The following is a 12,787-nucleotide window of genomic DNA, read 5'->3' on the forward strand; positions in this document are numbered from 1 at the left end:
ATGAAATAAAAAGGCATAATGATTTACATTTTTGTGGGAATCAAATAATGGTTTGTTCACATTTTGTCAGTTTGATTGAAAGAAAAATTATGATTGTGTGTATTTGCATGTTTGTGTGGAGAGAGATGGGGAGGTGGGAAGAGAGAGAGAGAGAGAGAGAGAGAGAGAGAGAGCATGCATGTGTATGTATACACATACGCATGCCATGGAATGAGGAAGAGCGGTACAAGACAAGGCAAAGGGTGAGAATCCCACTAAAGGAAGAGTTAGTGTTGAGTGTTGAGGTGATGGTTTGTGACCCGCCAGACTGCCAGAAGAGCCAGTTTGACTACAAGCCCTATGTGAAGGACCTGTACAGCTGCACCCTCAAACGTTTGAAGGCGGCTGACATTGACCAGGAGGTGAAGGAGCGGGCCATCTCCTGCATGTGAGTCACTGCAGTGTATTGTGGTGTTTAATAATGTTTTGTGGTTTTTACATTTGATCACAACAGACTTCTCTGTGTGAGATTTGTGCAGCTCCTCAGTGAGATTGCTACCCTTTTTCTTTCTACTTTCTGCAAGTGTATTTGTTTTCTTATCAAAGTGAATTTTTTTCATAGAATTTCGTCAGGAATAACCTTTTTGTTGTTGTAGGTTCTTTTATGCACGCTAAGTGCATGCTACACATGGGACCTCGATGTATCATCTGATCTGAATGACTAGTGTCCAGACCACCACTTTAGGTTGAGTGGAGGGGGAGAAAATACTAGCGAGTGTGGGATTGAAAGCTGTGGGCTCAGATTCTGTTGATTCCTAGGTGATTGTGTTACCACTGGGCCAACACTCCACTTGTGTTTTTCTGGTTGTGCGGCATTGTGTTTTTTGTCCTGTTGATTTGGCATGTGATGGGGCTCTGTGTGTGTTTGTGTGTGTGCGTGCGTGTATGAGTGCAAACACATGCCTGTCTTTGTGATTGTGTACATGAGATTACTTGGAAATGATGTAATCTCAGAAGCTGTACTCCCATATTTTATTATTTTGTTTCCTTGTGTCCGAGGGCAATTTTTACCTCAAAATGTCATCTAACATTGTAATGTAGGATGAAGCTTTTCCATTGGTAGGATTTAAGAAAAGGGATGTAAAACAGCTTAAATGTTACTGTTGTGCTGTTTGAAAACCAGGTAAAAAGAAATCTTCATTACCAAAATTGGAAAATTATGAAAAATACTGTTAAAAAATGCTAATAAGATTAAAACAAAAGAAGAAGACAACATCAAGAAATTGTAGAAAGACATTAAGATAAAGAACATTTGAAACATCACAAATGTACTGTCCTTGCTTTACATGGATTGACATATTTTTACATATCTTCAGTTTTTTTATGTTTTTGTTGTTGGGGTAGTGACATCATCTTCAGAAACTGGATCGGAATCCAGCTTCTTTTCATCAGTGTGTTGAGTCACTGCTATTATGTGCTGTTTTCTGTTCTTCTGTTACCGGCTTTTTCATCAGCTGGTACATTTTCTACCATTCTGAAGCCGTAGGTTGAACTTGAGTTGTTGTCACACCCCAATCATCAGCTTGTAAAATCAGAATCCTGTCTGCTGGCTCGGCTTCAGTCACAGCCACTATGTTGCTTTGCATGTTCAAAAAGATCTCAGTTTTTTTTAAAATTTAAAATATTATATTTTTAGGTGTTTAGTTCATTCTTCTGATTTTTTTTATTTATTTGCACCGTTAATTTAATACCCATCACAGATGCTGCTTTTCTTTTTCAAGTTTAAGATGAATTGTGATCACATTCATTTCAAATACAGTGTCACGTGTGATTGCTTTTAATTTGGTACAAGGCTGTAAAATCAACAGTGTCGAATTAAACAGTGCTAAGACTGAAGCATGCGAAAGTGTTGCTATTCTGTGCAATTGTGTGCATTTATTTTGTTGTCAGATATGTTGGCAGGTATTGATTTTGTTGCTGAGTGCCAAGTGTAAGAAGTGGCACCAAGTGGCAGTTGGAATTTAGTTTTCAGACACAGATAAGGTGCATGTAGCCAACGACATACAGATATCAGATTGTAGTTATGTGAAAGTTAGGCCTTATTGGCAGGAATTTCTGGTACTTGGTTTAGATGTAAAGATAAAGGCAGATAGTCAAAAGTTGGATCAGGTTAAAAAGACTGTTCCCCTCCCCCAGGGGCCAGATTGTGTCCCACCTGGGAGATTCCTTGCAACCAGAGCTGTCGGAATGCCTGCCTTTGTTCCTGGAGCGTCTGAAGAACGAGATCACCCGTCTGACCACTGTCAAGGCCCTTACTATGATTGCCAGGTGTGTTGGATGTTTGTGTGTGTGTGTGTGTGTGTGTGTGTGTGTGTGTGTGTGTGTGTATGTGAAGGAGGGGGGTTTGGGAGGGGGGGGGGGGTGTATTGTGTATACATGTATTTAGATAGTTGCCAACACTTTTCGGTGAAAGCTGTGTTGCCTAAATATAGTTATGTGAGAGAAAAAGTTTGACTGTAAGCATAGATAACATTTGCTGACAATGATTAGATAATTTTGTGTTCCCCTCAGTTTATGCAGGATGATATTTATTTTGATTTAAAAAAAATAAAGTTCCTCATGAATATGGAGATTGAATTTATAGAAAAGTATTCTTGAAAAGTGAATCCTATACCCTGGCCATCTTTGGCCAAAAAAATGAAGAAAATTTTATTAATAAAAGAAATGTTGGTAGATAAATTGCTTTTGTCAACAATATTTGAAACGGGAAAAGAAAAAAAAAGCTTCTTGCATTTAAAAAACAAAACCGGTCAGTATTAGGTGTCCGTTACTTGACAGCTGTAAATGGACCTTATAATGTGTTTGTCGTTGACTAACACAGTCAGCCTGCTCATGTTTTGTGTGCAGCTCACCCCTGAAAGTGGACATCCGCCCCATTTTGGTGAGTTCACATGAGTGAGAGTGATCTGTAAACTGGAGCTCCGTGATAAAAGCTGTAAGGAGTTCACATGAGTGAGAGTGATCTGTAAACTGGAGCTCCATGATATGAGCTGTCTGGAGTTCACATGAGTGAGAGTGATCTGTAAACTGGAGCTCCATGATATGAGCTGTCTGGAGTTCACGTGAGTGAGAGTGATCTGTAAACTGGAGCTCCATGATATGAGCTGTCTGGAGTTCACATGAGTGAGAGTGATCTGTAAGTTGCAGCTCCATGATATGAGCTGTCAGGAGTTCCAGTGAGTGAACATGATCTGTGCATTGGAGCTCTATGATAAGATGTCAGGAGTTCACATGAGCGAGAATTATCTGTAAACTGGAGTTCCATGATTTGAGCTGTCAGTTTACATAGTGAGAGTAATCCTTAAAGTAGAAGACCATGTTTTCAGTTGGAATTAAGTAAAAAATCAAATAAAGATGAGTGAGTGGGGGAGATATTTTGAAAAAAATCTGTTTTCTTTCTTTTTGTGTGTGTGGTGGTGGCTGTGCAGAGCATGCACTAACACATGTTTTACATATTTCAGACGGAAGGTGTTCCGATTCTGGCTTCTTTCTTAAGGAAGAACCAGCGGGCTCTGAAGCTGTCTACACTCCAGTGTCTGGATGTCCTTGTTCAGAATTATGGTATGTTGGGGTGGAAAGATGAGCTTGCCATATAAAGGAGGCAGGGAGGGTGAGGGGAGGAGGGCAGAAAGGGGGATTTTTTGGTTTGTGTATGACAACAAAGGTGAACCTGTGCAATAACCCTTGTCTTGATTTTCTGTGTGTGTGTGTGTGTGTGTGTGTGTGTGTGTGTGTGTGTGTGTGTGTGTCTCCATGGTAAACTTAAACAAATTGATTGTGGAAATAAATTGTCATCACCAAAGTCAGCTTGAAAATAGAAAATACATTCATTATTTTTACAATTTAAGGGGTGTTTTTTTTTTTTTTTTTCACTTTCCAGTTCATGAAAATTTTATTTTGTTAGCCTCTGGAAAATTTCCTTTTGTCATTGCTGGTTTACTGCATGCCAGTATTATAAAGAGGGTACTGGGTTAACTTGAACATTTGAAGTGGTGACACAATTTGCAGACCTTTGTCCGCCATCTTGCCGCAAAGTCAGTTTCTATGGGAATCATTTGGCATGCGATAGCTTCATTTGTTATGAAGTATCTTAGTGGTGTAAAGTTGTGTAGATGACAGGTATACGTTAACAGTTTGACAGATGTGAATGTATAGCTTTAACTTAATTGGTTATTAAAAAGTGAAAAGCAGATTCAATATGGCCATGAATGCTGAGCTTAGATATATGTTCAGGTTCCTCTAACACAACTTTTCAGCTCTGGGAAAAATATAATTCAGATTCTGTGTGTGTGTGTGTGTGTGTGTGTGTGTGTGTGTATTAACACAGGGAGCAGCCTAACCACCAACATGATCAACGACATGATGAAGGAGATGCCCCCGCTGATTAGTGAAAATGATCTGCATGTATCTCAGGTCAGTGGTCTTCAGCAAGGTTGGCTGCTGCAATTTGCACCTCTGGTTGGGTGCTTGTAAAACTGTACGAAATGGGATTTTCTTTCCATAGCTATTTCTGTCTGAAATGTATATATATTTTTTTTAGTTCTATGTATAGGTTTCAAAATTTGTGTGGATTTTCATGTACATGCATGAACACATGCACTGACACGCACACAGACAGACGTACCTAAACATGCATGCAGTTAACACTCACATTTATGTTTGTGTGTGTGTGTGCAGACATGCACACTCTTACTCAGACACACTCACTCACATTCTTGTTTTTTTTCTCTTAGACATGCAACACACACATTCCCATACACCATAGATGCATAGTCATCTTTCTCTCTTTCTCTCATGCATGGACGCATGCATGTACGCCAAACAGGCACATGCAGAGAAACATAACAGGCTTACGTAGAGACACACTCACACTCATGTACGCACGCACGCACAGACGCATGCACACAGATAAGCATGCATGCATGCACACATGCGCACTCACAAGTATGCACACACGCACTCTGCCTGTCTCTCTGTGTCTCTGTCTCTCACTCCCTCTTTGTCTCTGTCTCTCTCTTTCTCTCCCTCTTGGTCTCCCTTTCTCTCTCTCCCCAATCTCTCTTTGTGAATGTCTCCCTCCCTCTTCCTCCTCGCTCCGTCCCTTCCTCCCTGCGATCACTTTAGTCTGCTGTGTTCACCTACAGCTGACGCTGAACCTGCTGACCTCGCTGTGCGACATCTCCAAGGCCAACATGGCGTCCATCTCGTCGGAGATACTGCCTCAGTGCTTCCTGCTGGTGCAGTCCCCCTTGCTGCAAGGTGGCGCTCTGCAGGCGCTGCTGGAGTTCCTGCAGTCCATCGTGCGCCTGGGCCTTCCCAAACTGGGCTTCAGGGACCTGCTGCAGGTGGGCACTGGTGGGGGTGGGGCCACATTGGGTCGGGTAGGGCAGGGTAAGGTAGGGCAGGACAGGGCAGGATCAGACAGGGTAGGGCAGGGCAGGGCAGGATAAGACAGGATAGGCTAGGGCAGGGCAGGGCAGGGCAGGATAAGACAGGGTAGGGTAGGGTAAGATAGCATACAGTAGAGTACGGTAAGGTAAGGTAGGGAGGGTAAGGCAGGGTAGGGTAAGGTATAGTAGAGTAGGATAGGATTGGATAAGATAAGATATGGTAGGATAAGATGAGACAGGGTGGGTTAAGATAAGGTAAGGTATGGTAGAGTATGATAGAAAACGGTAAAATAAGATTAGGGTAGGGTAAGGTAAGGTAAGATAGAGTAAGATAGGATATGGTAAGATAAAATATGATAGGACAGAATATGATGGGATAGGGTAGGGTCGGATAGGTTAGGATAGGGCTCCAAATGAAAAACATGACTTGTAAAGATGATGATTATGTTAGTAGTGTGTAGATAACGAGGTGAAAAACATGTGTAAAGATGACGATTGTGTCTGTAGAGTGTAGATAAAAGGGTGAAAAGCATGATGTGTAAAGGTAATGGTTGTGTTTATAGTGTGTAGATGACAGGGCAAAAAACAACCTTACTTGTAAAGGTGGTGATAGTGTGTGTTGTGTGTTGATAGTCTGGTAAAAAACAAACAACAACATGGTACGTAGATGTGATGATTGTGTGTAGTGTATAGATAACAGGCTGAGAAACAACTTGATGTGTAAAAGTGGTGATTGTTTCTGTAGTGTATGAATAACAGGATGAAGAACATGGTGTGTAATGTGTAGATAACAGGATGAAAACCATGTGTAGTGTGTAGATAACAGGGTGAAAAAACGTGTAAAGATGATGATAGTGCATGTATTGTGTAGACAACTGCAAAAGCCTGACACATGAATGTGTGTGTGTACAGATGCTGATCACTCCTATCTACAACCCCACAACACAGGCCCAGCCAGGATCCATCAACCACATTCACAGACAGGTGGGTTTTTTACCCCTTTCATTTTCATGTCGTTTCTTTCTTTACTCATGTGTGCGAAGTGTGTGTATGCAACGACCTGGATTCTATTGTCCGTGTGTGTGTGTTTGTGTATGTATGTATACATGTTTGTTTGTCCACAATAAACTCAACAAATTCCTTTTCTCTTGAAATATTTCATCTGTCAGCACCAGATTTTGATTAAACTGAGAGAAATCTTCCCATACTTAACAGTTACAGTCTTTCAGATTAAACTGTATTTCTGGATTGTGAACATTTTATTTCATTTAGTCTCTGGATTTGCAAAATTATTTTTAGTCAATACCGGTCTATTGCTGGATTAGTGAAAATTGTGTTTGGTTTGGTTGCAGTTTTCAAACTGCGTGGCATTTTGTTTCTTTGAGCATTTTGTAATCAGTAAAGTCATTTCTACGTGATTGTCTGAACATACAGATATTTAGAATATTTCTGTGATGTTGAAACTCTCAGAGATAACAACATTTTAAGTTAGTGCATTATCACTGAAATCAGGCCATTCATTGCCTGTCAAAACTGAATATTTTGGTGTTTTGGAGGCACTGTCTATCTCTAAGTATCTGTTTGAGAAGCCCCTCCCCCACCCCAACCCTCCCCCCTCCACACACACAAACAAAACAAAAAAACAAAAAACAAAAAAAAGAGAGAAAATAAACCCAGCACAAATTAGTATTGGTGATTCCAAGTGTATCAAAGGACAGTCTGGTAAGTCTTCATCTGAAATTGATAGTAAAAAAAACAAACAAACTGTTGTTTGTGAGATATGTCTAAGTATGTATATTTCCCTCATTTTACAATGTAATTTTTGTGGAAAGCTTATTTTTTGTGCTTTAACCATTGATGTGATCAGATCTGAAGTTCAAAATGTAAGTGATCTTACTTGTAGTGCACATGCCTTTGATGAATGTTTGCATGTGTTGGCTCATTTTTTCTTAAAACCTTCAGTGCCTTATCTGGTGTACAGAATCTTTCTTTGAAGATGCACATGGTTATGCATATTTGTGTGTTGGCTGATCTTTTCTTAAAATCTCCAGTGCCTTGTCCTGTGTACAGAATCCTTAATATAGGTGCACATGGTAATGAATGTTTGTGTGTGATGGCTCATCTTTTCTTAAAATATCCTGTGCTTTGTCTGGTGTAAAGAATGCTGCCCGCCTCCCTGTATGAACTTTGCAAATGCTAAAACCGTATGGTGACTCCTTTTTTTCAGGCGTTCCATTCCATTGCCAAGTGTGTGGCTGCCCTGACAGTGATGAGTCCTTCTGAAGCCAGCAATGTCGTCGCACAGTTTGTCAGCGATATCAAGGTCAGCAACCGCCCTTTGTCTGATTGTTGGTTTGGGTAGAGAGTCCTTTTGTGGCTCTTCATTTTAGTTGGCAAGTTTACTTGAAGTAGGAATGAGTTGGATGTTTGAAAGTGTTGTGAGGGGTGTGTAAATGTTCAGAAACTCATGTTTCTGATGATGAGAAGGTTTGGCATAATGAGATAAGCTCCAGTTATATTTGTGGGTGTGGATATGTGTACAGTGTACATGACCTCATTCCTTTCCACCTCCTAAGTTCCGGAAATATATATATACATATGTTCAAAACATTGGAAAATAATTTATAAAACTGTCAAAAATATTCTCACACAGACACCACACACACAGAGAAACACACACACACACACACACACACACACACACACACACACACACACATGGAAAAGATTACCATAAAGATTTTCATAAGAGGCAAATCATTTCTCTAATCTTCAGATGGAAAATGAATTGTTTTAGGACAAAATATGTCAGTAATGTTTCTTGCATCTGTGATGCTCACATAACAGCCGATCATATACCAACTTGCGATATGTTAAAGTCTCAAATCCCTGAACTGAAATCATCTTCAGTGTTGACGATCTTCAGCAGTCCATTGCTAATGTATGACTTTTTCAACTCCTTGTTAAATAGTCCAGTTGGTTCTCTGTTATAGTTGTTAGTTTTTCATTAGAAATATGTTATATTGTTATGTTTTTTTGTTTATTTTTTAAACAAAACTTAAATCAGTAATTTTCACACACACACACACACACACACACACACACACACACACACACACACACACACACACACACACACACACACACACACACACACTTTCACTTACTCGTATGCGTACACAGTAATTTCCCCCCCCCCCCCTCCCTCCCCTCCTCCCACTCGATTTTTTTTTTCCTTCCCTCGTCTAATATCACTTACAGTGAAAAGATGTTAAACTAAAGAACGAATGAACACACACACACACACGCACATACACACATACACACCTGAATTTTAAGACTTGAATTAATGCAAAAGAAAAAGATATTGATAGAGAGAAACTTTGAGCTTGTCATGCAGGTGAAGAATACACGATAACCAACAGTGGATTTGTTTGCAGTGGGGATGTGGGAAACCTGACAGCAGTAGAAGCTGATTGGAAGCATGTTTGGGGCTTTGTAGAGATGGAGACACCAACAGAAATAGGAAGTAACAGCAAAACTGTAAGGGGATGAAGTGATTTGATACGTACACAGGAACATGAACATTGAGCAAAAAGGTAAACTAATACTTGTTGAGTTTTCAGTGACAAGTTCTGTTCATTATCAGTGACTGTCAGCTTTTTGTTGGAAGTTAGATGTTGCTTCATTTGATGTAGCTGTCGGATGAAATATCATTATATGCCATGGTCACTTTTGCCTGAATTCCTTTGTTTTCATCAGATGTCAGAAATAATTTTTTTCCCAGTAAAACACAGGCACTGTGTGTGTTATTGTTTCAGAATCCCAAGTCAACAGAATCCATCACACTGTTTGCATTGCTGGCCCTGGGAGAAATCGGCAGACATATGTAAGTGTCAGCATCTGTTTTGTTTGATTAGCAGTCATTGTGCGTTTAAATGTTTAGTCCTTAACCAAGACTCAAAAACAGTGGAAAAGAAAACTTCATTCTGTACCTGTTCCAAAGCATTATCAATTTCATGCTCTGTCTCTAGTAACAGGCTTTTGCTGTGACTGAATACTTGGAGTTTGTTTCTGTTTTCATGTATTTTGTGTATACAAATGTCAAACCGGAAATATTGACAGAATTCTGTCCAGGTTAAAAACAGAATTTGAGCAGTGCTGGGTCTCGTACAAATCTCTATTTTCTGAAAATGAAAAGATTGTTGATGCTGTGTAAAAAGGCACACCAGTTCTTGGTATAATGAAATATGTAAAACTAATCTATTATGGCAATATTCTTGTCTTTTTGCACCCATGACACTTTTTTTTTCTTGAATATATTTGTGTGTGTGTATGTGCGTGTACTGTATGTTTGTATATATACACGTATGTGAATGTATGTGTTTTTGTATGTTTGCAATGTACATATGTTTATACATGTATTACTGTACAATGTTATACTTAGCTGTGTCTTTTGGTTTTGTTTTTGTATGGGAATGAGTTTTCATGTGAAAGATTTTTTTTAATTAGAATTAGTATGAAAATATAGGAACCATCTTTGCAAGTGGGGAAAATTGATAGAATAGTTTTTTTCTTTCTCTGTGTATGTTTGTTTTGTTTTGTTTTCCCTTGGTTTAATGTCTTTTCACTAAAGTGATGTTTGATGGGGAGGAAAAATAAGGAATATTGATAGATCTTTGTGTGTATGTCAGCATAACTGTGCATGTGAGTGTGTGTGTTTATTTGGATGACTTGTTGTCTGATGATTTGTTTGCGGACATGTGCAGAGATTTGAGTTCTCATGGAGAGATTCAGAAAGTCATCATGGAATCCTTTGCGTCTCCCAACGAAGAGGTCAAGACAGCAGCTTCTTATGCATTAGGCAAGCATTGGATTTTGAAATGTTTCCTTATATACATGAGAGAGGACTGATTTTTGACTCACTTGTGTAGGGAAATTTGGTATTAAAATGATATTATTCTGTAGTGTCCAGAGATAGATGATGGGTGATCTTGATTGAACTGGGAACAAACAATGAATGAAAAGGAAAGTATTTTCGGGAATTCTGTGTAGATCTCTGCTGCTCTCAGTGTCCTGACTGAAACTGTATGACTGATATTTCACATGTACATGAGGGTAGATGATGATTTAACAATGCACAGAGTGCTGAGAGGTGCTTGTAATGTTCTAAGCAAAGAATGGTGTGCAAGTTGAAATGTGACTTGATTATTGTGTGTGTGTGTGTGTGTGCGTGTGCGTGCGCGTGTGTGTGTGTGTGTGTGTGAGAAAGAGAGAGCTCATAACTGTGTGCCATTGCAAATGATGCCATGCCTGACAACCCCACAGGTAATGTCAGTGTGGGCAACCTTCCCAAATTCCTGCCCTTTGTCCTGCAAGAGATTGAGAACCAGCCAAAGAGACAGTACTTGCTGCTGCACTCTCTCAAAGAGGTAACACTTTTGCTACACTGATTTCTAGAGAAAGTTTAAAAAAAAAAAAATTTTAATTTTTATTCTTAAAATTTTTATTTTTTAAATTAAAAAAAAATTTATTATTATTTTTTTAAAAATATAAATAATGATACTATCATTGAGTATTGAATGTTTATTTATTTATTTATTTTTTTTTAGGGATGGGGTGGGGTGGGGGTGATTTAAAAAAGAAAATATGCCTGGAAGTTTCTTGATGGTTTTCAGTGCCTCTTATTCATCAGTGTGCAAGCTATAGGGAGTGCTAAGCATCATTTGCTTCAAGGAGCTAATGTGGCCATCATTGTTCTTAGTTTGACATATTAAGTTTCATTTACTTTTGGTTCTTAATTTGAATTTTTTTCTTTAATTGTGAGTTTTTATCTGAAGCTGGTTTTTATACCTTGTAAAAGTTGAAGTATCAAAACTTGCCCCAAACCATGTGGAAAGAGAAATTGAATGTATTTGACCTCCAGGCTTACTGCCTGGCTCAATGAAAAAACAAAAACAAACCCCAACATGTTCACATTGTGACTTGGAGGCGGATTGAAAACAGTTGACTCACAACTGTCACTTGAATGCTTCCTCAGTGTGAGGCAAGAGGGGGACAACTTCACTGGGTCACAGAGTGTAACTGTTCCGGTAAAAAAAAAAAAAATGTACATAGTTTCTGTCACTTTGTATGTTGCTGTGTAGAGAGCAGACTTGGCATTGTTCAAGTAGTGAGCTTACTTCAGTTGTGGGCTGACTGTGTGGGTTTCAGATCATCAGCTGTGAGTCCAGTTCCCCTACAGGGGTGGAGATTCTCAAGTCCTATATCAACACCATCTGGTGAGTGTCTGTCTGCAGGGGTAAACCTCTTGCGTCTGTAGACAACGTTCTGTCAGTTTTCATCTTAGATGGAACTCTTGACAATCAGTTTTGAGGGCTGGGGTAAGGGCTTTGTGGGGGATGGAAGTCTGTGTTTGTCTGGTGATTTGGGCTGTGAGAATTTTCACTAGTGTTTGGAATAACATGAATCTGTGTTGTTGTTTTCTGCAAGTCTAGGTTTTGTAGTATTTTTACAATGTATCAGGAAAGTGTATCTGAAATACATCAGTGCATACAAATTCATGCACGCCTGCTTACATACACACCTAAACTGCATGTACGCATGCATGAATGCACACATGCACACACACATATATACACGCATGCATGCAAGCATGCACACACTCTCTCTCTCTCTTACATGTGCAGACTTGTCCTCTTTCACATGGGTCTGCTACGTACAGTTATTTTTCAGTTGTTTTATTTATGATTTAATTCATATGTATGTTTTAAAGCCAGCATTGATGTTTGCAGGACGATGCTGTTCCACAATTGCGAGTGCCCGGAAGAAGGCACACGGAATGTGGTGGCCGAGTGTCTGGGCAAACTGACCCTCATCGACCCTGCCACATTGCTTGGCAACCTGCAGCAGCACCTGTCAGACGACTCTCCCCTGACCCGCTCCACAGTGGTCACTGCAGTCAAGTTCACCATTTCTGACCAGGTAGTCATGGCCGTCAGTGCTGTCTGTTGCTCATGGAGAGTTTCAGTTTCAGTCTCAGTTGCTCAAGGAGGCGTCACTGCGCTCGGACAAACCATATACGCTACACCACATCTGCCAAGCAGATGCCTGACCAGCAGCGTAACCCAACGCGCTTAGTCAGGCCTTGAAAAAAAAAAAAAAAAAGAAAAAAAAAAAAAAAAAAAAAAAAAAGGTGGGGGGGGGGAATAAATAATAGATAAGCTTACATACATAAATAAATAAATAAATAAATAATAATTATAATATAGAAAAAGGTAGTAGTAATAATAATAGTAATACTAATAAAATGATAATAATAAAAAAAAAATAAATAAATAAATAAGACAACAATGGTG

At 39.4% G+C, this 12,787-nt stretch overlaps 1 protein-coding gene across 1 annotated transcript in view; it reads left to right on the forward strand.

The window, feature by feature from the left end:
• Positions 1 to 12,787, forward strand: part of LOC143291213 (cullin-associated NEDD8-dissociated protein 1-like) — a 43,818-nt gene that overhangs the window by 17,173 nt on the left and 13,858 nt on the right. The window contains exons 16-28 of the mRNA XM_076600970.1: positions 307 to 427; positions 2,176 to 2,307; positions 2,887 to 2,920; positions 3,501 to 3,600; positions 4,367 to 4,452; positions 5,184 to 5,384; positions 6,342 to 6,413; positions 7,657 to 7,752; positions 9,251 to 9,318; positions 10,199 to 10,293; positions 10,758 to 10,861; positions 11,643 to 11,710; positions 12,224 to 12,413. Coding sequence (XP_076457085.1) covers positions 307 to 427; positions 2,176 to 2,307; positions 2,887 to 2,920; positions 3,501 to 3,600; positions 4,367 to 4,452; positions 5,184 to 5,384; positions 6,342 to 6,413; positions 7,657 to 7,752; positions 9,251 to 9,318; positions 10,199 to 10,293; positions 10,758 to 10,861; positions 11,643 to 11,710; positions 12,224 to 12,413 — 1,367 coding nt within the window. The remainder of the gene's footprint in view (positions 1 to 306; positions 428 to 2,175; positions 2,308 to 2,886; positions 2,921 to 3,500; positions 3,601 to 4,366; positions 4,453 to 5,183; positions 5,385 to 6,341; positions 6,414 to 7,656; positions 7,753 to 9,250; positions 9,319 to 10,198; positions 10,294 to 10,757; positions 10,862 to 11,642; positions 11,711 to 12,223; positions 12,414 to 12,787) is intronic.

The sequence above is a fragment of the Babylonia areolata genome, chromosome 16 (genome assembly GCF_041734735.1).
Source record: "Babylonia areolata isolate BAREFJ2019XMU chromosome 16, ASM4173473v1, whole genome shotgun sequence".
NCBI classification, from domain to species: Eukaryota; Metazoa; Mollusca; class Gastropoda; order Neogastropoda; family Buccinidae; genus Babylonia; species Babylonia areolata.